Source organism: Dipodomys merriami, unplaced genomic scaffold, assembly GCF_024711535.1.
Source record: "Dipodomys merriami isolate MVZ:Mamm:240054 unplaced genomic scaffold, mDipMer1.0.p SCAF_120, whole genome shotgun sequence".
In the NCBI taxonomy this organism is placed as follows: Eukaryota; Metazoa; Chordata; class Mammalia; order Rodentia; family Heteromyidae; genus Dipodomys; species Dipodomys merriami.
In genome coordinates, this window is record NW_027202494.1 from 3005109 (window position 1) to 3026204 (window position 21096).

Consider the following 21096-nt stretch of genomic DNA (forward strand, 5'->3'; position numbering starts at 1 on the left):
CCTGGCCACCGCCCGGGGGGCCCGGGGACACGTGCAGCTGCACCCCGAAGTCCCAGCGGACCCCGGCAGCCGCAGACGACTCCAGACAACAGACCTCAAGGCCTAGGACCTTGGGAGGAGGCGGAGGGCAAAGAAGGAGGGAGGGAGGGGAGGAGGAGGGCAGGGGGAGGGGAGGGGAGGGGAGGAAAGGGAAGGGGTGAAGCTCAAGGCAAAGGTGACAACTAGCAGCACTGGGCCCCAGCCCCGTGGCCGCTCAGGGAGCCGGGCTCGAGCCCCCCCTGCCCCCCACGGCCGGGACCTACGGCTTGGACTCGTGTGGGTTGGGGTTGGGCACGGCGTCCGTGAGCCTCAGCTCGAACTCTGCGCAGCGCAGGTGCGCCTCGCGGTAGTGCTGGACCAGCGCGTAGATGCTGGGGAAGGTGAGGTTGTCGGTCAGGTAGTACTTCTTGGCCCCGCCCTCCACGGTGGAGCGGATGAGGCAGTGCTGCACGCGGCCTGAGCGCCTGGGGGGCGGGGGAAGGGGGGGTCAGCACGGGTGCCCCCCTCCACAGCCCGGCCCAACCTCACCCGCCCCCCGCCGGCCCGGGCGCAGCACCAGAAGGACAGCGTGTAGTTGTCGGGGTAGGTCTCGCTCTCCCGCACCAGGAAGGTGCCGTCCTTGGCCCCCGTCTCCAGGCAGTACTCCTGCATCAGCTTCTCCGCGCTCGTCCTCTTCTCCACCTTCTTGTGGAACCATTTTTCCCCCAGGTGCAGCTCCGTGGGGGGAGTATCCTGGGTGGCAGAGACGAGGGGCGGTGGAGGAGCCCCCCCCCCCGCCTCCCCCTGCCTGCCGCCTCCCGAGTCAGACACAGGGGCAGAGGTCCACAGGAAAGCCCTCCGTTCCGTTCTACAAGAAGGCTGAGAAGCCGGGTGCCGGTGGCTCACACCTGTAATCCCAGCTACTCAGGAGGCTGAGATCAGAGTTCAAAGCCAGCCCAGGCAGAAGAGTCCACCAGACTCCAATCTCCAGTGAACCAGCAAAAGGCTGGACGTGGAGCGGTAGCTCAAGTGGTAAAATGCCAGCCTTGAGCAAAACACAGACAAGCAAAAGCATAAGGCCCTGAGTTCAAGCCCAGTGCTGAAATACACACACACACACACACACACACACACACACACACACACACACACACACACACACACACACACACACACACACACACACACACACACACACACACACACACACACACACACACCAATCCGAAGATAGCCAGCGGCTGAAGGGACCTGGGCAGAAAACTAGGGACCAGCACGGGGTAGAGGTAGAGGCCAGTGTCCTCCCCTCCTAAGGGCCAATCAGGCCCTGCAAAGAGTCAGAAAGAGGATCTTATTGGTTGATCACCAGGGTTGAATTAGCCAATCAGAAAAGAGTCAGCTAGGCTCAGGTACCCTAGTGGTAACTCAATAGGACCCAGAATACACACACACACACACACACACACACACACACACACACACCTGCCAGCCAACCTCGGGGCGGGCAGAGACCCGGCGAAGTACCTGGGGTGGCTCCTCCTCCACGTTCTGTTCGATGTCATCGCTGAAGGACAGTTTGGCGTCGGCGATGGCACAGTAGTGGCGAGTCCACTTCTAAGGGCACAGGGGGCCTCAGTCTCCCCGTGCCCTGGGACCCGGGCACCCCACAGACAGCACCCCACCACGAACCGGGGACTGCCTCCTCTCAGTCTCCCCGTGCCCTGGGACCCGGGCACCCCACAGACAGCACCCCACCACGAACCGGGGACTGCCTCCTCTCAGTCTCCCCGTGCCCTGGGACCTGGGCACCCCACCACGAACCGGGAACTGCCTCCTCTTCCATGTTTCTGACACGGATTGGCTCTTCAGTGAGACATTGTTGTATAAATAAGACTTCTACTTTGGTTTCTTTGATCGCTTTTAGGACTGTGTGAATATCACATTCTCCTGCGAGTTCCACGGTTAGCCTTTCGTAAGGGGCACGTGGTCTTAGGAGTCTTTATGGCTACCTTCTACTTTTTGGCTTTTCCTGCTTGTTGATCTGAAGACTTTTTCTACAGCATTTAATCATGATTTCAGTTATTTAATTTTGTGTGTGTGTGCAGGTGCTGGGTCTTGAACTCAGGGCCTGGGAGCTATCCTTTAGCTTTTTTTTTGCTCAAGGCTAGCACTCCACCACTTGAACCCACAGCTCCACTTTGGGCTTTTTGGTGGTCAATTGGAGGATACAAGTTTCACAGACTTTTTGCTGGCTTCAAATTCCAATCCTCAGAGCTCAGCCTCCTGAGAAGCTAGGATTACAGGCATGAGCTACCAGTGCCTGGCTAAAAAATAACTTTCCAAAATTAGCACCCGGCCAATGTACGTGTATATTCTTGCATTCAGTCGATTGTATCCACTAATGCCCTTTTTGTGGTCAGGAGTCACACTAACATGCGCATGCACGTGCGCGCGCGCGCACACACACACACACACACACACACACACACACACACACACACACACACACAGGCGCTGGTGGCTGAGGAGATCTGAGGATCATGGCTCAAAGCCAGCCCAGGCAGAAAAGTTTGTGAAACTCTTATTTCCAATTAACTACTCAGAAAAAGCCAGAAGTAGCATTGAGGCTTAAGTGGTAGAGAACTAGCTTTGAGCAAAAGAAGATCAGGCACAGTGCCCAGAGTTCAAGCCCTAAGACCAGTGTGCACATGTGTGCATGGGCAGAGAGAGAGGGAGGGGGGGAGGGGGAGAGGGAGGGGGAGAGGGAGGGGGAGAGGGAGAGGGAGGGGAGAGGGAGAGGGAGGGGAGAGGGAGGAGGAGAAGGGGGAGGGGACAGGGAGGGGGAAGAGGGGAGGGGGAGGAGGAAGAGAACAAGACCAAGAAGAACAAGAAGAGGTAAAAAGAGGAGAAGGAGGAGGAGGAAGTGAGGAGGAGAGGAGGAGGAGGGGAGGAGGGGGGAAGAGGAGGAGGAGGAGGAGAGGAGGAGGAGGAGGAGGAGGAGGGGAGGAGGCTAGAGGTGGGAGGAGGAGGAGGAGGAGGAGAAGGAGGAGGAGGAGGAGGAGGAGGTGGTGGGAGGAGGAGGAGGAGGAGGAGGAGTAGGAGGCTAGAGGTGGGAGGAGGAGGAGGAGGAGGAGGAGGAGGAGGAGGAGGAGGGGAGGAGGCTCGAGGTGGGAGGAGGAGGAGGAGGCTAGAGGTGGGAGGAGGGGAGGAGGAGGAGGAGGGGAGGAGGCTAGAGGTGGGAGGAGGAGGAGGAGGAGGAGGAGGAGGAGGAGGAGGTGGTGGGAGGAGGAGGAGGAGGAGGAGGAGGAGGAGGAGGAGGAGGCTAGAGGTGGGAGGAGGAGGAGGAGGAGGAGGAGGAGGAGGAGAAGGAGGAGGAGGCTCGAGGTGGGAGGAGGAGGAGGAGGAGGAGGAGGAGGGGAGGAGGCTCGAGGTGGGAGGAGGGCCTGGCCCGGGTGGAGGCCGGCCCACCTGGTCAATGGAGTCCCACATGCACAGCTCCCCCTGCTGCCGGTGCTCGTCCTTCTTGTCCTCCACATTGACATCGACGTCCCCTCGGGGACCCAGCTTCTTATGCTGCGGAGAAAAAGTACACAGGGCGGCCAGGGGGCGCTGGAGCGTCCCCCTCCGAGACACGGCCCAGCCAGGGCGCCGCGTCCAGGCTGCCGGCCCAGCCTCGGCCTCAGCGCCGCAGAGCAGCGCTCCCTGCCCCGTGGGCTCAGCCGGAGCCCCCCGCTCCCGGTGGTTTCTCTGTCACCACCTATCTCCCCACGAGATCAGCTTACTGACCCCCCATACTCACATGTGTGACCTACCCCCCATACTCACATGTGTGACCTACCCCCCGAGTGTGACCTATCCCCCCGAGTGTGACCTATCCCCCTGAGTGTGACCTATCCCCTGAGTGTGACCTATCCCCCCGAGTGTGACCTATCCCCCGAGTGTGACCTATCCCCCGAGTGTGATCTACCCCCCGAGTGTGATCTACCCCCCCGAGTGTGACCTATCCCCTGAGTGTGATCTATCCCCCCGAGTGTGACCAATCCCCCCGAGTGTGACCTATCCCCCTGAGTGTGACCTATCCCCCGAGTGTGACCTATCCCCCTGAGTGTGACCTATCCCCCGAGTGTGACCTATCCCCCGAGTGTGATCTACCCCCCGAGTGTGATCTACCCCCCGAGTGTGATCTACCCCCCGAGTGTGACCTATCCCCCCGAGTGTGACCTACCCCCCGAGTGTGACCTACCCCCCGAGTGTGACCTACCCCCCGAGTGTGACCTACCCCCCGAGTGTGATCTACCCCCCGAGTGTGATCTACCCCCCGAGTGTGACCTATCCCCCCGAGTGTGATCTACCCCCCGAGTGTGACCTATCCCCCTGAGTGTGACCTATCCCCTGAGTGTGACCTATCCCCCGAGTGTGACCAATCCCCCCGAGTGTGACCTATCCCCCTGAGTGTGACCTATCCCCCGAGTGTGACCTATCCCCCGAGTGTGACCTATCCCCCGAGTGTGATCTACCCCCCGAGTGTGATCTACCCCCCGAGTGTGACCTATCCCCCGAGTGTGACCTATCCCCCCAAGTGTGACCTATCCCCCCGAGTGTGACCAATCCCCCCGAGTGTGACCTACCCCCCGAGTGTGACCTACCCCCCGAGTGTGACCTATCCCCCCGAGTGTGACCTATCCCCCCGAGTGTGACCTATCCCCCCAAGTGTGACCTATCCCCCGAGTGTGACCTATCCCCTCGAGTGTGACCTATCCCCCCGAGTGTGACCTATCCCCCCAAGTGTGACCTATCCCCCGAGTGTGACCTATCCCCCCGAGTGTGACCTATCCCCCCGAGTGTGACCTATCCCCCCGAGTGTGACCTATCCCCCCGAGTGTGACCTACCCCCCGAGTGTGACCTATCCTGCACACGCGTCCTGGCCCTCAAGGTGAATGTGGGGCTGGCCGTCAGTGTGATCCCAGCTACTCAGGAGGCTGAGATTTGAGGATCCTGGTTCGAAACCAGCTCGGGCAGACAAATCTGAGAAACTCCTTTTGATTTTTGATTATTTTTTGTCAGTCAGGGGGTTTGAACTCAGAGCCTGGGAAGCATTTCTGAGCTTTTCAGCTCAAGGTCAGCACTCTACCACTTGAGCCACGGCACCACTTCCGGTTTTCTGGCGGTTCACTTGAGATCAGAGTCTCAGACTTTTCCTGCCCGGGCTGGCTTTGAACCTGGATCCTCAGATCTCAGCCTCCTGAGTAGCTAGGATGACAGGTGTGAGCCACTGGCACCCAACCTTGAGAAACTCTTATCTCTAATTAACCAGCAAAAAGCCGGAAGTGGAGATGGGTTCTGTATCAGCCCCCCAACATGGGAGAAGACTCGGGGGCACCCACTGAGAAGCTGAATGACCGTGGCCGGGTCAGGGCGTGTGGAAGGAGAGCCAGCACTGCACCGGGCCCCGGGATCGCGGCGGCCCAGTGGCTGGCTGGCCGTCCCCGCACACCTACCTTGATGATGATCTTCTCCCGCAGCTGGCTGGGCGAGGGCAGCTGGTCGGCACTGACCTCCGTGGGCCGGGTCAGCAGCAGGTCACCCAGCACCTCCTTGAACACCTTGGCCATGTGGCGCTGCTGCTCCACACTGCAGTGCTCCTCAATGGACAGGATCACCGGGAAGCTGCGGGCGGCGGAGGGGCCCAGCCCAGCTCAGGGGCACGGAGCAGGGGCCAGGCCCGGCTCAGGGGCACGGAGCAGGGGCCAGGCCCGGCTCAGGGGCACGGAGCAGGGGCCAGGCCCGGCTCAGGGGCACGGAGCAGGGGCCAGGCCCAGCTCAGGGGCACGGAGCAGGGGCCAAGCCCGGCTCAGGGGCACGGAGCAGGGGCCAGGCCCGGCTCAGGGGCACGGAGCAGGGGCCAGGCCCGCCTCAGGGGCACGGAGCAGGGGCCAGGCCCCACTCGGGGGCATGGAGCAGGGGCCAGGCCCGACTCAGGGGCTCGGAGCAGGGGCCAGGCCCGGCTCAGGGGCTCGGAGCAGGGGCCAGGCCCGGCTCAGGGGCTCGGAGCAGGGGCCAGGCCCGCCTCAGGGGCACGGAGCAGGGGCCAAGCCCAGCTCAGGGGCACGGAGCAGGGGCCAGGCCCAGCTCAGGGGCACGGAGCAGGGGCCAGGCCCGGCTCAGGGGCTCGGAGCAGGGGCCAGGCCCGCCTCAGGGGCACGGAGCAGGGGCCAGGCCCCACTCGGGGGCATGGAGCAGGGGCCAGGCCCGGCTCAGGGGCACGGAGCAGGGGCCAGGCCCGGCTCAGGGGCACGGAGCAGGGGCCAGGCCCGCCTCAGGGGCACGGAGCAGGGGCCAGGCCCGACTCAGGGGCTCGGAGCAGGGGCCAGCGGGACCGCCCTCCACCCACCGTGTCCAGGCCAGAAAGGCATGGGGGGCAGGGGAAGGAGAGCAGGCCCACCCAGCAGGGGGCCCAACCAAGGACACCCCTCAGCCAGGTGCCGGTGGCTCACGCCTGTCATCCTCGCTACTCAGGAGGCTGAGATCTGCGGACCCAGGTTCAAAGCCAGCTTGAGAAGAAATGTCCACAAGACTCAGATTTCCAATTCACCAGCAAAAAAAAAAAAAAAAAAAAGCCAGAAGCGGAGGTCTGGCTCAGATGGCCGTGCGCAGGACCTGAGCCCAAAAGCGCGGGGGCTGCGCCTAGGCCCCGAGTTCCAGCCCCGGGACTGGCACAAAAAATAAACACACGAAACAAGGTGTGGAGGTGCCAGAGCCCATTCTCGGGGTGCTATTCCACACACCCCCAATGACCACGGCGGAGACCACAGGAAGACTCACCGGTGCCAGCCAGAAGGGGGTGGGCAGTGTGCGTCCGTCCGTCCGTCCGTCCGTCCGTCTAGCTGCCTTCCTGGCAAACAAGCCCACTGACCTGGATGCCACAAAGGCGTGGTCCCTGATGGCCTGCACGACGTCCTCGAACTTGATCTTGGTGGTCCTGGTCCAGCCGTGGTAGATGATGGGCTTCCCGTCGGGCCCGTCCCAGCAGTCCACTGTGGGAGGAGGAGCGGCCTCGGGTCCACCAAGGCGGGGGGGGGGGGGCAGCCCAGATCCCGGGACAGGCAGCGGGCAGACACACCAGGGAGTCTGCGGAGCAACTGGCCCTCACCCCTGACGGCATGGGAGTGTTTAGCGAGCCCTGAACGTGGCCGGCATCTAGCCAAATGCACCGCCCTGCTTTGAGTCTCCCGTGTGTGGGGTGCTTGTCCTGGGAGGCGGCCCGTGACCAGGCAGGAGCTTGTGGGAGGTCTTTAAGTCATTGGGGCATCGATCGTTAAAGGGCTCGGGGGACCGCAGCCCCTCCTCTTTCTCTTCAGGAGCCCAAAGCAATGACTGCCCTGCCCGTGCAGAGCAGCGGGCCAAAAACGCCTTTGAACACTGGAAGTTCAGGGTGCTGGCCCGGCCACGCCCCAGCCTGAGACAGAATAAAGGGAGGACAAGGCCGCACAGTGACCAGCAACGAGCCTCTGCCATCGGCTCAGCCAGGACACCATCTGACTAGCCTCCCCCCCTCCCAAGCAGGGGCTGCGAGGCGCCTGGCACACCCAGGGCCACAGCTAAAACCGGCTGGACGGGACACGCGTGTGCTGCAGATGCGGGCGGCCCGGCCAGGCCCCAGACGCTGCCCCTGGCCAGCCACACCCCGCACCCAGCCGCGGGGCTACCGGGGCCCAGCCAGCCTCCTCCGAGGGGCCCAGGCCCTGGGACACCCCGAAGGCGGGGGCTGGGACCCGCTGACACTCACGCTCGATGCAGCGGCAGCCCAGACGCAGGCAGCGCACGTAGGCCTCGGTGGACGACTCGCTGCGAAGCTGGTCCCCGGTGAGGTACCTGCGGGGGGGGGGCACCGTGGGGGGACGGCACCTCAGCCTGGGGATCTGGGCCAGACTCCCAGACTCACACGGTGGGCCTCGGACATGCGCCGCTGGCAGGATTCGAACAAAGGCCATGCAGACATTGGGAGACTTAATTCAGTGTGCGTGTGTGTGTGTGTGTGTGTGTGTGTGTGTGTGTGTGCGCGCGCGCGCGCACGCGTGCACGCGCGCCAGGGCTGGAACTTGGGGGCCCTGCACTTCTGTTTGCCTTTTTCACTCAACAGCTGGGGCTCTGCCACCTGAACCACACCTGCTGTCCGGCATTTTGCCGTTTAATTGGACACAAGGATCTCACTGCCTTTTTCCGCCTGGGGTTTTGGCTTTGAACCGTGATCCTTAGATCTCAGCCTCCTGAGTGGGTGCGATTACGGCGTTAAGGCACCAATTTGTAAACCAAGGGGTAAAGCCTGGGAGGCTGAACTTCGAAGGCAATTTGCCTCCCAAAAGAGTTCACCTAAACTTCTCAGCCCCCAGCCTGGAGACGCGTGGGAAGGCATCAGTCTACAGTGAGCAAGGACTTTCCCCGCCCCGCTTCACGGATTAAAGACGGGGACCCCTCTAAGCTACTCTCTCTTCTGGCACTGCCCATCACCCGAAGAGGCGGGTGTAAGCACGTGATTCTCTGCTTAATAGCCACCTCTGGCCCCCGCTGCCTTTAACGTGATTGGCAATCAGGCTGGCCTTACTCTTCTCCTGAGCTGCCCTCCCAAACGCTAAGCTCTGTTGTTCCTGCCCCAGGCCCTTTGCACATTCACTCTCCTGGTGAAACTCTCCTCCCTGCCTTGTTCAGTGTAATCCTGCCTCCAGCTCCCCGCACCCCCCCCCCGCGGGCCGGGCAGACCTGTACCCCCCCTAACCCCCCCGCGGGCCGAGCAGGCCCTGGGTAGTGTGGGCTCACGTGTTGTGGGAGGAGGAGATCCAGTAATGGGACAGGGGGTTGTTCATGTCCTGCATGTCCACCGCGTCGTACTTGTCGTCCCAGATGCTGTTCTCCCGGGAGAACAGGTAGGTGAGGAACTGCAAGAGCCACGGACGCGGGTCACACGTGGCGCCGGGCAGAGCCCGGAGGCTTCCGCGCTGCACCCCCGAGGGCAGAAGCCGGCGCAGGCCCCGGCCGCGCCCAGATCCCAGGACAGACAGACGGACGACACGGGCCCGCACGTGTGCATGCGCAGGGACCCAGTGCTCAGCCCAAACTACTGGATACTGCGAGAGCACATGCTTCCGGCACGGGGGCGGGTGTGTGTGTGCGTGCGCACACTGTGTGTGTGTGTGTGTGTGTGCCGGTACTGGGGCTTGAACTCAGAGCCTGGGTGCTGTCCCTGAGCTTTTCTGTTTCTCTTTCCTTTTGCTCAAGGCTGGTGCTCTAACACTTGAGCCACAGCTCCACTTCTGGTTCTTTCTGATGGTTACTTGGGAGATAAAGAGTCCCATGGACTGGCTCTGACAGCGATCCTCCCGTCTCAGCCTTGTGGAGCACTGGGATTACAGGCGTGAGCCACCAGTGCCCGGCTTCGGACAGAAGCTCGACGGGCAATAGTGAACATTTGTGGGTAGGCCACACAAGGCCGTTCAGAACACCAAGAGGGCGGGCGATGTCTTAGCCTAACTCCTGGTCCTTGAAAAAGAGCAGCAGGGGCGGGAGCTTCCCGACCGCATTCACCCCCCCTCCCACCCCCCACCCTCCCTCCCACGCCTCCCACCCCCCACCCACCCTCCAGAAAGCTCGGCACTTGGTCCGAACCACCGCTCCCGCTGGTGGCTGGCGCCCTCTGGTGGCCGAATCAATAGAACACCACGCAGTAGATAGCTAAAAGGGGTGAAGGAGATGAAGGGTTGGGAATGTTCTAGAAACTGGAAAAAAAAAATACAGTCTGGACATTGCTGGACCGGGAGCTTCTAATGGCAATTTCCCTTAAACAGGTGAGAAAGGAAGCAAACCTCAGCAGACACAGGTGCGAGCCAAACTCACACTTGTCTGCACACACACACCCGGCCCACACACACACCTGCCCACACACGCGCACACACCTGCCCACACACACACCTGCCCACACACACACCTGCCCACACACACACCTGCCCACACACACACCTGCCCACACACGCGCACACACCTGCCCACACACACACACACGCGCACACACCTGCCCACACACACATGCACACACACGCACACACACACACACATACACATACACACACCTGCCCACACGCGCACACACACGCGCACACACACACACACCCTGCCCACCCCCCCTCACACACACACACACACCCTGCCCCCACACACACACACATACCCGGCCCACACACACCCGGCCCCTCCACACGCACACACACGCACACACGCACAGACACACCTGCCCACACATACACCCACACCCACACACCTGACCCACATATACCTGGCCCACACACACGCACACACACACCTGCCCACACATACACACACACACAGCCCACACATACCCGGCCCCCCCCCACACACACACACACCCAGCCTCTACACACACACCTGCCCACACACACCCTGCCCCCACACACGCACACACACGCGCACACACACGACCCACACATACCTGCCCACACACACACACACACACCTGCCCACACATACACACACACACACATGCACACACACACCTGCCCACACATACACCCACACACACATGCACACGCACACACACATATACGCACACACACACACGCACACCCAGCCTCTACACACCTGCCCACACACACCCTGCCCCCCCACGTGCACACACACACCTGCACACACACACGCGCGCACACACATGCCCACACACACCCTGCCCACACATACACCCACACACACACACGCACGCACACACAAACACGCACACCCAGCCTCTACACACACACCTGCCCACACACACCCTGCCCCCCCACGCACACACACACACGCACGCACACACACACATGCACACACACACCTGCCCACACATACACACACACACACCAGGCCCACACACACCAGGCCCCCCCCACACGCACACACACCCAGCCTCTACACACACACCTGCCCCCACACACGCGCACACACACACACCAGGCCCACACATACCCGCCCCCCTCACACACACACGCACACACCTGCCCCCCCCCCACACACACCCCTACCCACACACACAACACACACACACACACACCAGGCCCATACACACGCACGCACGCACGCGCTCACACACGCCCGGCCCCCATACCTCATCCACAAACAGGAAGGGCTCCACAGTCTCTCTCATGGTGTCATCGATGAACCTGGTCATCCGCTCCCGGACTTTGTTTATATCCTGAGCCCAGGGCTCCTTCAAGGGCAAGGAGGACAAACGAGAAATCATCACAAATGCAGGTGACAAGGCCCTCATCGCTCAGGCCCAAGACGGAACCTCAGCCAGCTCTGAGTGGCCTGCCCCAGGGGCCGCGCATCCGCCCAGGCCTCCCGCCGCGCAGGCCTTGAGCAGAAGGGACGTGGGTCCGAGTCCATGGGCCACGCAGGGTCGTCTGGTGCCCCACTCAACTCCGCCTTGGCAACGCGTGACAAAGGCCGAGGGAGCACAGCTGTGTTCCAATAAAACTTTATTGACAAAAACAAGTGACCTGCGTCTGCCCTGACTAGCTCTTGGCACAGATTTAGTCCTTAACACTCCGGACGTCACTGCCACTTGAGAGGCAAGGACAGAGAGGCCCAGAGCGATCACCTAGAGATGGCAGTTCACAGAGCTGGGAAGCAGCCGTCCACGTTCCAGGCAAACTGGAAAACTGCTGCAGAATGCAGTCCTGTGAGGTCGTGCGCTGCCCGGACCAGAGGCTAGTGGTGTCTGAACTCTAGGCGGCCAGCTCCGTAATCGCTTCTGCAGTGTCAGGGTGCAAACTGCCCCACTACCGCCTTTACCCCCCCACACCCCGACACCCGGCGGTCACGGGCAGAAAAGATAGAACTGGGCCGGAAGCACACTGCTGCTGCCTGCGCTAACCCCCTCCGCTTTGCCACGTTTTACATCCTCTGCTCTTACAGAGAAGAAAGGCCAGCAGCTCACATCTGTGATCCCAGCTACTCAGGAGGTTGAGATCTGAGGTTCACGGTTCAAAGCCAGCCCAGGCAGGAAAGTCCATGAGACTTTTATCTCTGAGTGAGCACTAAAAGAGCCAGAAGTGGAGCTGTGGCTCAAAGGGTAGAGTGTTAATCTTGAACAAGGACTCAGGCCCTGAGCTCAAGTCCCAGGACAGACACAAAAAAAGGCAGGAAGGAAGGGAAAAAAGGAAGGGAAGGAGGGAGGGAGGGAGGGCAAATGTGCCCCAGGCCCTATGGTGGATGGGAAGGGCGGATGTGAGGGGGGACAGAGACAGATGTAATGGGGTCGCAGAGCCCCGCCTGGCTGGCACAAGGTGTCAAACCATCCCCCGCCTGCGGGCGGCTCTTGCCAATCTCCCTGGGCAGGAGCGCCAGGAGGCTGCAGAGACGGCGCTCGGCGCCGCGGCCACCGCAGTCCACACGTCAGAGTGCGGGACGGCTCAGGAGGGCGCCCGGCGTCCACCTCCCTCCAGAACGAGCTCTCGGCTGTGTTAAAAGGCCTGGGCGCCAGCAGCTGTATGACCTCTGTGTGACCTCTGCCAGAAGAGGCCCAAAATGCCTCAGCACTGTGACACAGCACAGCAATAAAAATAAATACACAACTAAAGCCCCGGCGCAAGCAACCCCGCGCACGGACTGGACGATCTTCCCTCCCACTGATCACAGGCTCACGCCTGTGACCCCAGACACTCAGGAGGCTGAGGTCTGAGGATCACAGTTCAAATCCAATTAACCAGCAAAAAATACAATACAACACATGGAAAAATAGAACACCGGCCGTGGAACGGTGGCTCGCGTGGTGGAGCACTGGCCTGGAGCAAAAACGCCAGGTAAGAGTGAGCGGTTCTGAGTTCAAATACTGGCACACACTCAAAGACAAATGACCACTTTACCTTCTACCGAACACAACCTCGGGAAGCACATGCTATTCTCTGTGCTGTATAAATGGGGAAACTGAGGCCTCTATCAGCACACAAGTTGACTGAGATAGTGCCCAGGCAGGCCCAATCAGCTCTGGGGGCTGACCTTTAACCCCACTCTTACACACACACACACACACACACACACACACACACACACACCCTCCTCTTCCTTTTCCTCCTCCTCCTCTTCCTCCCCCCTGAGTTATGTTAATCTGCCATCGGTGGAGATTCAGACAGTCCACGTTTCCATCCTGATTACAACGCTGCCATTACATACCAGGATCAGTACCGAGGACAGGGACTATTTAGTATCTCTTTTCCTATCTTAAGTTTTTGAGGCAGGTATGGTGGCACATGCCTGTAATCCCAGCACGGAAAGGCTGAGGGAGGAGGATCTACCTCAGCCAAGGCCAGCACGGGCCGAGTGGATCTGTCTCAAAAACAAACAAATAAGCAAATGCATAAATAAGTCGGGTTTTCATTCTAAACCGCACGCAGCCAACGTGCTTGCTAGAAGAGTCGTAATCACTTTCGCCCCAAGGGCCAAGGAGGCATGCAGGGTAGCCATCCCCCAAACGCACAGGCTGCTTAGGGGTGCTGGGTTCTAATCCTGCAGGCTCACTCACTCCTCTCCGGGTCACCTGGCCCTCCCGCCCTCACTCATGACAGTCCAGTCATTCACTCTATTGCAGGGGAAATGGCGTCAGTGGCCACCAGGTGGCGCTAGGCCTGCTGCTCCACAGCAGCTCTAAGGCCCGGCACGAGTTCTTTCCCAGAATGCTCTCAGTGCAAAGGGCTGGGAGGCCCAGCCCACCCCGAGTGACCGCCGTGGGGGGGGGGGGGGGAGGGGATCTCGAAGGCCACCAGCAAAATACAAGGCTGGCGGCATGGTTCAGCAGCGTCACACCGGCCAATAAAACAGCTCAGAAAGACAGCTAAGTGTCACAGCGGCCGGATAAACCCCTCTGTGCCCCGCGGCTAACCCCGACCCGGCCTCAGGCTGCGCCAGAGCTGCTCCCCGCCCCCCATTCACTCATCTCTACCCGGGGGGGGCGGGGCACAGCGCCTGGCACTCGGGCAGCCGTCCCGCCCAGGCCTCGTTGGGGGCCGCGGGTCTCGTCACCTGACGCGCACGGGAACGTGACACAGGATCGTGGCTTGTCAAGTAGGCCCCGTTCCGTGCGCAACACCGGCCTTCTCCAGCCGGGGGGGGGGGGGGGGGGGGGGGGGCGGGGCAGGTTGCAGGAGGAGGCAAAGGCAAGATCACGGACGATCTACACAGTAGTGGGCTCAGTAGTCGCTGAACTGTTCAGCAAGACTGGGGTTCGGGTGTGTTCTCTTGTCTGTTTTTGTTTCTTGCTTTGTTGTTATTTTGCTGGTCCTGGGGCTTGAACTCAGGGCCTGGGCGCTGTCTCTGAGCTTTTGGAGTGGTAGGTTAGCACTCGACCACTTGGAGCCACAGCACCACTTCCAACTTTTTGGTGCTTCATCAAAGAATAAGAGTCTCAAGGACTTTCCTGCCGGGGCTGGTTTTGAACCCCGATCCTCAGATCTCAGCCTCCTGAGTAGCTAGGATGACAGGGGTGAGCCACCGGTGCCTGGTAAATTAATTGTGCTGTGACCCTAAAAAGTACTCTAAAAGAGAAAGACTAGATGGGAGAGCATGAGGAAAGAAATAAGGGAGGGAGGGAGGGAGGGTAAGAAAGGGAGAGGTGGCCGGGTCACTGATCCGTCAATGACGGATATAAAGAGGAACTGTAAACTCAGGACACCCACGCATGTGCTCATACTATGGCCGTTTTCTTGTCCCTCAGTTGGCAGAGGTGGGGGTGGTGGCTCTCCTCCCCATTTAGAGAGAAGGGAACTGAGGCACAGAAAGACTAAGACACCTGCCTGAGGCCACACAGCCAGTGAGAGGACCCAGGTTTACCTTACTGCCATGCCCGTGTCTCAGCCCCAGCCCTGCCGTCTTGGGGACTGTGTTCCCTTTGGAGGGGGCCCCGGGTGCCACGGGGTGTCCAGAAGCATCCGTGGCCTCCGCATCCCCCCCCACATCCAGCTGCATCTCCCACTGTGGCACCCAACAACGTCCGCAGGCCCTGGCCACATCTTCCGGGGCACATGCCACCTCCCGTGGGAATCAGCACTCCTGAGGCCGTGCCAGGCCCCAGAGCCCACGCGCAGCCCAGCTCCCAGCCGAAGCCCCGGGGTGCAGCCACCCCGCCCGACCCAGCCCCTCCCCGGGGCGTTCCTCCTCCATGCAGGCCCGCGGGACCCAGCCGCGAGGCCGGCCGTGCTGTGTGGCACCCGCCTTCAGCCCGGGCACGGGTGAGGCTGCGATGTGGGGGCCCCAGCTCCGCGCTCCTCACCTGCTGTTCGTGCAGGAGGAACCTCTGGAAGTCCTGCAGGTACACCACAGAGGCCTCCAGCCGGTCCGTGTTCCTGCCCCGGGGAGAGAGGGAGGATGGGGCCTTCACGGGCAGCCAGCGCCCCCGTGCCAGGCCCCACGAGCACACGGTCCCCACGGAGAAGCAGGGACAGGGCAGGTGGGGACGCCCCAGGGCCTCTGCCCCCGTTCTGGAGGCCGAGCGGCTGCTAGAACAGATGCGCCGGGGCTAGGAGACCAGGGCTCAGCCACGGCGGGGAAGGAGCGCCAGGCCCGGAGCTGCTCAGGAGGCTGAGATCTGAGGATCGCAGTTCAAAGCCAGCCTGGGCAGGAAAGTCGGTGAGACTCTGATCTCCAAGAACCAGGAAAAAGCTGAAGTGAAGCTGTGGCTCAGGTGGCAGAGCACCAACACGGAGCAAAAAAACTAACGAGGGCTGGGGAGGTGGCTCCGTGGTAGAGCGCTGGCCTAGCATGCCTGAAGCCCTGGGTTCCAGTCCTCAGCACCACACACACAGAAAAAGACACAAGTGGCGCTGTGGCTCAAGTGGTAGAGTGCTAGCCTTGCGCAAAAGAAGCTCACGAACAGGCCCTGAGTTCAAGTCCCAGGACTGGCAAAAAAAAAAAAAAAAAACACCTAATGGAAAGCACCCAGGCCCTGAGTTCAAGCTCCACTACTGGCGCGCGCGTGTGCAGACACACACACAAAGATTGCACACCGGTCTGGCATGTGCTCTGCCGTGGACAGGGTCAGATTTGGACGGTGATGAGAGGTAAGGCATTCATTCGGCCATGAGGACTCGAGCCCGAGACCCCAGCCACCGTCCAGGGGTCCCCAGCTCCATGCAAACACATCTCCTGGTCAGAAAGGCGCGGGACACACGGGACACTTGTGGGACTTGTGAGCACTGTTAGGGAAGGCCCTGACAAGTCCCGCAGCGGGACTCTAAGGGCACACGTGTCCTTCGTGTCTGAGACATGTCAAGCGCCACGCGAAGCCATGTCCACGTGTCAACTCGCTCTCACTGAGCCCGGGTCTCATGAACCAGCTACGACTTTGACCCATTAAGAGTTTCAGGTTTGATTTGAAACAAAAGACAAACAAGACAAGGGTTCACTTGTGGGATCCCACGCAGGACACTGCAAGAAGCAGACCCGAGGCCTTCAGGCCTCTTTCCAGAATGCGCTGGACTCTCCCCGCTCCCCCACCATGCATTGCTACTCCTGCGACAGTCTTGGGATGGTCAGCACCCCCCCACCTCCCCCACGACGGCCGTCCCAGAGGTCAGCGGGGCAGAGGACACAGCGCCCCGAGTGCCAGAGTCAGGCGGGAAGCTCCTCACCCCAGAATGAACACGGAGGAATCCTTCTTGAATTCATCAAGTATCTGCAATGGGAACACGCAGAGAACGAGGATGTTAGGCGAGTTATGCAGCCTGCCTGTCGCCCTAGCTGCTCAGGAGGCTGAGATCGGAGGATCACAGTTGGAGGCCAGCTCCCACAGGCAAGGCCGGGAGACTCTTATCGCCAAGGAATCACTACAAAGCCAGAAGTGGTGCTGTGGCTCAAGTGGTAGAGCGCCAGTCTGGAGCACAAGAGCTCAGGGACCATGCCCAGGTCCTGAGTTCAAGTCCTAGTACCCGCTCATCTACACACACCAAAATAAAGGCAAACTGTATGGTACGGTGGCTCCTTGGCCAGGCGGGAGAGGAGCAGCTCCTGCCTGGGATTCCCGGTGCAGGCGGGACTCTGCGAACCCTCTTACCGATTTCTGCTGTTCGAACATCAGCTTTTTGTAGAAGAGATGCAGCTGTTCGAAGCTGAGCTCATCTTTGTGGGCGCTGATTTCCTGTCAACAGCAAGCGCATGCCATCACCGCGCGTCAGAAGCTGCTCAAAGCCGGCCTCCGCCCTCAGCGGAAAGCACGTGGCTAGAATCCATCTTAACCAACACTGTCTTCGGGCTCCTAGCCTGTTTGCCCGTGAAAACACGGGGACCCGGGCAGCGTACCCCAAAACCCCTGCGAGAGTCTCAGCCCGGTTTCCAAAAGCTGCAGAGAACTCCTCCTGCAGGAGGGCAAAGAAACTGTGGAAGAGCCGGCGCCGGCGGCTCACGCCTGTCATCCCAGCTACTCAGGAGGCTGGGATCTGAGGATGGCGGTTCAAAGCCAGCCTGGGCAAGAACGTCTGTGGGACTCTGATCTCTAATGAACCACCAGAAAACCGGAAGTGGCGCTGTGGCTCAAGCAGTAGAGCACTCGCCTTGAGCTTAAGAGCTGAGGGACAGCGCCCAGGCCCAGAGTTCAAGCCCACAACCAACAAAAAAGAAAACTAGAAACAAAACAAACTGTGGACTTCCCGATCCTGATGCTTTTATAAATATCTACATATAATTTATACTTTAAAGCATAATGCTTTTCTTTAAGCCTGACTCCAGACGGCTTCATGGCTCTGGGAAATTTAATTTTCACACCACTGGAAGACACTCAGTGCCTTCATCTGTAACATGGAAGGCCGTCAGTCCTCCCAGCCCCACCCCCAGGGCCTCCAAGAAACCACATTTTCCCCTTCCTCTGCTCCACCCATCTGTGTTCTCTGTGAGTTCCTAAGGAACGTTCCAGAGAGGTCAGAGGAAGGCGTGGCCAGCAGTTCTAGGAGCTCAGTAATTGAAGAAGCTGGATTGCTGGTGGTTCACACCTACAATCTCGCTACCCAGGGGGCTGAGACAGGAGGATCAAGGTTCCAGGCCAGCCCAAGCAGAAAAGTCTATGAGATTCTTATCTCCAGTTAACCACCAGAAAGCCAAAAGTGGAGCTGTGGATCAAGTGGTAGAGCACCAGCCTTGAGTGAAAAAGTTAAGCAAGAGCACAAGATCTGGAGTTCAAGCCCCAATACAGCGCGTATGTGTGTGTGCCCACATACCTGCACATGCGCATGCACACACAGGCACACATGCATGACACACGTGTTCATATTCCCGGGAAGGAAATGGGGGACTACTGTCCGGGGAAGGGTGGTGGGGGAGGCAGGGCTGAGATCTGATACAGACATCACAGTCACCACAGACTACACCTCTGCAGGGCAGAGACCTTTCTAGAACTCCATTCCCCAGCGCGGCAGGCCGCCCGGCAGGCCTGCGACCCGCTGAGCAGGACGGAGCTGCAGGGCTGCGAGACTCACCATGAACTTGTCCTTGAGGAGTTTCACGCTGTTCACCTTGAAGTTCACCGTGGGCAGAATGGCCTTCATCTCTCGGAGGCCAATGCTGAGTGGGGAGGACGAACGGAGGGAGGGAGGGAGGGAGGGAGAGACAGAGGAGAGAGAGAGAGAGAGAGAGAGAGAGCGCAGCTCATCAACCATCAACCTCAAGGCAGCGGTGGAGAGTGTGCGCGGCCGTGGGCGTAGCTCTCGGGGCGCAGATGCACCTCGCAGCGCTGTGCCAGGAGCGGGGCCGTGCCCACCACCAGAGACAGTTCTGGAGGCCGGCCAGAACAGAGAATCTCAGGACAGATTGCACCGGGGTCCACAGCACACCGTGGTCTGGCCGACCCCAGCAGGGCGGTCGTGAACCCCGAACCAGCACGAGAGGCCCACTGCCCAGCGGCTCCCCACATCAGCTGCCTTGCCCAAACAAGCCCCCAGTGTCAGCACACCAACCAGCACCGTCTCAGCCTCCGCCTCCTCCACAGCAGACATTACTAAACCATCGCCGTGCTCTTCTCAGTCTCCAGCGCCAGCCTGGCCAAGGGCCAGGATCCAGTCCACACTGCACCTGGGACAGCCATTACCAATCGGGCAAAGCTGGTACACACACACACACACACACACACACACACACACACACACACACACACACACACACACACACACACACACACACACACACACACACACACACACACACACACACACCCCTTCCCTGCCAGGCCAATGCCCAAGGTGTGAGGTAGGGATGACCCTTCTAAGCTGAGGACACGGCGGCCCGGGGACATGAAACGGCCAACCACCACTCACGCAGCAGCAGGTGTGAGGGTGAGCTTTTACACCTCTGCTGGACAGGACTCTCCAGGGAGTGGAAACGGCCAGCATCTGTGCTGACCCGCGGGGGCTCAAATGGCCGCCGGCCGCGCGCTGCCACTCCTCATTCTATGGCACGGAACTTCCATTCTTGGGACACGGTCAGCGGCCGTCCGGGCAGGGCTCGGCCATCCAGGAACCTGGGCGGCACTGCCGGGGACTCACCAAGCTCGCGGGCCCCCGGCTTCACTGTGAAACTATATAGTTGGATTGTTCCATTCCCGGTGCCCAGAGGATGCCGGGCGTGCCCAGCTCGGAGCCTCTTAACCACACGCAAGCCATCGGCACACAGGGAGCTGCTCGGGGCCACGCCTGTCTCCGCTGCCACCTTCCCCAGCGCAGCCGCACAGCCCGCAGGACGGAGGAAGCCGACACTGCGTCCGCAAAGGTCTTATCTGCCGCAGGGCCGTGGGGAGGGGAGGATGCTGAGAAAATGGAAGCCCGTGTGCCCGGCGTGAACGGCCTTGTGCATAAAACAGCGCCACAGGGCTTCACGCTGTTACGAAGAGGGCCAGGACAGTCTACGGGGCCCAGAGCGGGAAGCAGAGGCGGGGAGCATTAGCCACAGCAGCGGACAAGGAGGGGCAGCCCAAGCATCCTTCAGCGATGGACGGACACCCACCATATCACCTGTAAGTCAAGCATGGTGCCGCAGGCCTATAATCCCGGCTACTCAGGAGACGGCAGAGGCGGGGGGGGGGGGGGGGGGGGGGGCGGGAATCACAAATTCAAAGCCAGCCAGGACAAAGTGAGACTCCACCTCAAGAGAAAAATCCCCAGAGAGGTGAGGTGGTTCAAGCATGTAATCCGAGCAACCTGGCAGGCAGAGATGGAAAGCGGGGGATTGAATCTCAGGCCAGGCTGGCAATTCGTGCGTGCAAACCAAAGGGCTGAGAACATTGCTTAACGAGTAGAGGGCTTGCAGAGCAAGCTGAGGTTCCTGGGTTCAATCCCCACTGCCGGAAGCACAAGATAGGAATGTCTACAGATGCAGGGAGTCCTGCTCAGCTTTTAAGGGGAAGGCTATCCCAGCAGACTCGTGGGGTAAGCCAGACCCTGGAGGCCCCTGCCAGCCTTCCAGCTGTGCTGGACACGGATGCGGCTGTGCCAGCCTCAAAATGGGCAAACACGTGCTCTGTGTGCGGGTGCGGGTGATTATATAGTACATATAGAACTACAGCTTTCACGGTAGACATTAACTTCATTGGTTTTCCTCATCAGGAAGGACAGATTTCTGTCTCGCGCTAGCTTTTCAAGAGGAAAATTTTAAAGAAAAAGCCGTCCCGGAATAGTCTACCCTGGCACAGTCCACACCAAGCTGAGCTGCTTCAGGCACGTGACTCGGCCTCTCTGGGCCGAGAATGCCCAGCGGGAGCTCCTGCCCCGCGCATTCTCCACAAACTGCCAGCACTGTGCCAGTGGAGATGAGAAGCCACGCGGAAGCCCAGGCCAAGCAAAGCACCTGGGACCCGGGCTCGGCCCCTGCCGCCTGGAGCCCTGCCCTGGCCTCAGGTCCCCTGGTTCTCCTTCAGGAAACCATGAGCCGATTCCTCCCCGTGGGCGACAGGAAAGGGGGGAGCGGCCGCGTGTTCACGGCGCCTGGGACACTGTGGCTTGTGAGGCGAGGCGCTCCCTGTGGGCCTCAGGAAAGGTGGGGCTTTTCCATGTGTTGACAGAGCTGCA

General features: G+C 60.5%; 1 protein-coding gene across 1 annotated transcript in view; it reads right to left on the reverse strand.

Moving 5' to 3' along the window:
• LOC138823550 (1-phosphatidylinositol 4,5-bisphosphate phosphodiesterase gamma-2) overlaps positions 1 to 21096 on the reverse strand; it is a 72524-nt gene that overhangs the window by 22605 nt on the left and 28823 nt on the right. The window contains exons 6-18 of the mRNA XM_070016941.1: positions 18517 to 18601; positions 17103 to 17186; positions 16681 to 16724; positions 15324 to 15396; positions 11163 to 11264; positions 8834 to 8952; positions 7806 to 7891; positions 6933 to 7053; positions 5518 to 5686; positions 3487 to 3591; positions 1543 to 1632; positions 596 to 771; positions 303 to 503 (exon numbers count right to left, since the gene is read on the reverse strand). Coding sequence (XP_069873042.1) covers positions 303 to 503; positions 596 to 771; positions 1543 to 1632; positions 3487 to 3591; positions 5518 to 5686; positions 6933 to 7053; positions 7806 to 7891; positions 8834 to 8952; positions 11163 to 11264; positions 15324 to 15396; positions 16681 to 16724; positions 17103 to 17186; positions 18517 to 18601 — 1455 coding nt within the window. The remainder of the gene's footprint in view (positions 1 to 302; positions 504 to 595; positions 772 to 1542; positions 1633 to 3486; positions 3592 to 5517; positions 5687 to 6932; positions 7054 to 7805; positions 7892 to 8833; positions 8953 to 11162; positions 11265 to 15323; positions 15397 to 16680; positions 16725 to 17102; positions 17187 to 18516; positions 18602 to 21096) is intronic.